This window comes from Morone saxatilis, unplaced genomic scaffold, assembly GCF_004916995.1.
Source record: "Morone saxatilis isolate NCDOM2014 unplaced genomic scaffold, NCSU_SB_2.0 Contig12, whole genome shotgun sequence".
In the NCBI taxonomy this organism is placed as follows: domain Eukaryota; kingdom Metazoa; phylum Chordata; class Actinopteri; family Moronidae; genus Morone; species Morone saxatilis.
Genome location: NW_023339674.1, coordinates 14,303,229 through 14,306,590, shown reverse-complemented (window position 1 = coordinate 14,306,590; position 3,362 = coordinate 14,303,229). Strand labels below are relative to the sequence as shown.

The 3,362-nt window shown below is 42.4% G+C and overlaps 1 protein-coding gene across 1 annotated transcript in view; it reads left to right on the top strand.

Annotated features, from left to right (window-relative positions):
* The first annotated feature begins 2,301 nt into the window (after positions 1–2,301).
* insrb (insulin receptor b) overlaps positions 2,302–3,362 on the top strand; it is a 59,617-nt gene continuing 58,556 nt past the window's right edge. Inside the window, exon 1 of the mRNA XM_035652736.1 lies at positions 2,302–2,395. Within this exon, the coding sequence (XP_035508629.1) occupies positions 2,302–2,395 (94 nt within the window). The remainder of the gene's footprint in view (positions 2,396–3,362) is intronic.

Below are 3,362 nucleotides of genomic sequence, written 5' to 3'. Positions count from 1 at the left end.
TGGATTGTATTGAATCGTGAGTAGAGTTTATTTTTTACTATTGTTACATCAGTAGTCCTGCAATGTTGGTAAATCATAATGTGCATTTTAACTATTTCTTGTCGTTTTATAGACAAAAAACTAAATCAAGAAAATAATTATGTAATATTTAAATCTATATTCAATTAGGCAAACAATGACAAAACTTGAAAAATATAAACAGTAGGTGACATATATCTCAGCATTTGGTTCCCTTCTGTTAAGAAAAACAGAGAAAGAACAATGGCCAAGTGTCTGGGACGAGAAAAAAAACGAATTTGTCAACAACAAAAAAAGCTAATTACATATGTATGATTGTTAAAAATGATTTTAAAAATGCTAATTTATTGATAATTATATAAAAAACATCCCTAAACAGAAAATAATGTGCTCAAAATTCACACAAACTTCTTACTGTTTGTGTTATTAAAGTATTTCTGATTCTGATTTCATTGTACAAGTTTTTGAATATAATATGAAATATCCATAATAAATATCTTTTAGTCAGGGGGTCGCCAGTCCACTAAATGATAGAAAAGGTTGGGTACAATAATGGAACAGGTTATTTCGCTATTTAAAAACATATATCTATATACATAAATACAATATAATGTACTCCAGTTGTTGGAGGTGTTGCTGTGTATCCACTCCCCTCCTCCCCCCCTGACACAGAGCACCGGTGTTCGCCCGGTCCGGATCCGCGCCACCCCTCTCTCTCTCCTGGCCCGGTTAGAGATCCGCTGCGGGTTTTCCCGCCGACCATGTGTGGCCCAGCTGAGGTGACTGGCAGGACTTGTTTACTGGTGGAGAGACTCGCAGAAAAGAGAGACGGAAAGAGGGGGAACCTGAGGGAGAGCAATCGCTAAAACGGAACGGGAATCCAAGTTTTTACACTTGACCCGTCTTTTTAAGTCTTTGTACGTTTGTTTACCTCGTCGTTTTTTCACTACCGGAGACGGGATACTGACTTTCTGTGCGCCTGCGAGGGTTTTTATTTTATTTTATTTTATCTTCTAACTCTATCGACTCGTTTTTTTGGATTAGGGCTAGGCTAACGTTAGCTGTTCTCCCCCCTCTCTCTCTCTCTCTCTCTCTCTCTCTCTCTCCTCCCCTCCTCCTCTCCAACGGCTACTAACGTTAATCTGAGAAAAAGAAACGGGCGGCGTGGTGGAGAGTTTTCTCACTTCAAAGCAAACGTGTATGTTTTTTTTTTCTCCCCTTCTCCTCCTTTCCTCCTCTCTCTCTCCCTCCCTCCCTCCCTCTCTCTCTCTCTCACGGTGGATGGGAAAAGAAGTAACGTTTTGTTGTGTTTTTTTTTTTATTACGTCCCAAGTTTTCCTCCCTCCTCCGCTTTGTTTTCTTTTCTCCCGTTTTGTCGTTTTATGGGTGTTCATCCGTTTCGCGGCGGCGGTCAGCGGGGGTGAAGGAGTTCAGAGGAAGGTCGTAGTAGGGGGAGAGAAAAGCTGCACGTTTCTCCTGCACGTAGCCGCTCGGAGGAGTTTCCTGGGATGTGCTCCCGTCTGTCTTTAAAAAAAAAAAGCTCCCGAGGAGATAGCAGCGACCAGGGGGTAATATAAAGACCTGTGGACTTCAAAAAGAAAAGAGAGAAAGAGAAAGAGAGAGAGAGAGAGACAGAGCCAACTCCAGGTCTTGGCTCTGTGTTTGAGCCACAACTTGCTGGAAGAAGAGGAAGAAGAGGAGGCTGTGAAAATACTTTATTAGTCATTTGTTGTTGTTGTTTTTTTAAAGTGGGTCTTCCCTCATCGGAGCTGTGCATTACAGAGAAATGAGCCCGGGGCCAGTGGACCTTCTTCGGGGACCTCCAAACTAGCCCCTCTCTGCTGTGCGGGGTATTATTATTATTAATAATACTAATACTGTTATTTCTCTACTTGATTCAGTGGAGCACCGAGATATTACAGATGAACGTGGACTGTCGCCTCCACTTATGGAAAATGAAGATCTTTACTCGCACATGTGTTGCCAGAACCGAAGATCACGTTATTTAGTGGTCTGCATTTTTTCCAGGGCTCACATACATCACAAACTTGGCTGGGAAGATACTTATAAATTTATTACCCAACCCCCCCGTAAGCTTGCGGGGGGCAGCCTCGACTCAGTTGGCTATATTGGACCTTAATTATTTTTATTTTTTTATGAAGTATTTGTTGAATACTTTTTAATATTCCAGCGTTTTTTTTTTTGTTTTTTTTAAATAAACATTTCCCCCTGAAGGTTTGTTTTTCTTCACAAGAGGAGAGAACAACTTACCTTCAAGTCAAAATGAGACGGTGGACGCTAAAGCTGCGAGCACAAATTGTGTTTTTTATCCTCGGCACCTGCATTATATGCCAGTGTGGACTAATAAGCGGAGAAAGTGAGTATCCCCCTTCTTATTTTAACATGTATTTTTCACGCTGTGTTTGTTGCTGTGTGCACATATTTTCTGCTGGTCCCCTCTGCACACAGCGCCACCAAACGTACTGTGTATTCAGTTTGCACATGCAGAAAGAAATAACCTCTATTTTTACTGATTTATTCACTTTGAATAAATATCTCACACTCGATATATCACAGGTGTGCATTCGTGTAAGAGTACGGCAGCATTATCGGAGCGCGAGTTATGACAAAGTGATAAAGACACAAACATAAACAATATTAAATCTATTATTATTGCGTAAAATGCTTAAAATAAAGTGCAATATTAAGATAAACAAGTTTTGACACATATTACTGCAGATAGTGGAGCTTGAAAAGAGATTATTGTTTTTGTTTGATCAATGAAGATGATAATGTTAGTCACGGGACTCTCGCCTTCATCCTGTTGGCGCATGCGTACAGCCTCATACACGGTCTAATTAAGGGGCTAGTAATTCAGTCGTCGCGCTAATAATTGATACTCCTCCGTTAAGTTATTGGGCAATCCCCCCCCTCCCCCAATCACACGGTCTCTTAAAGGTTCGTGTTTTAATATTTGAGCGGCCTGTGTCGGGTCCGCCAGCCCCAGGGCCAGATTAGTCTCTGTAACTGGACGAGTGTGGTCTGCTGCAGCGAGTCTAAACTGGGAGTAGCAGGATTGGCCCTGTGAGCGCAGCTAGGCCTCTCATGGCGACACACACACACACCAAAAACAACACACACACACCAAAAACAACACACACACACACACACACACACACACACACGGCGCTGCTGCAGCCTGAACGTAAACAAATTAGCCGCCGACGCTAAGACGTCTCTTTATAGGTGGTGGATTAGCCTGTGTTGCTCTTCAGCTCCAGGTCGGACTGAAAGTATGGGCGTCTTAGGATGGCTGTAATGCGTGCTGCTGCTGCTGCTGCTGC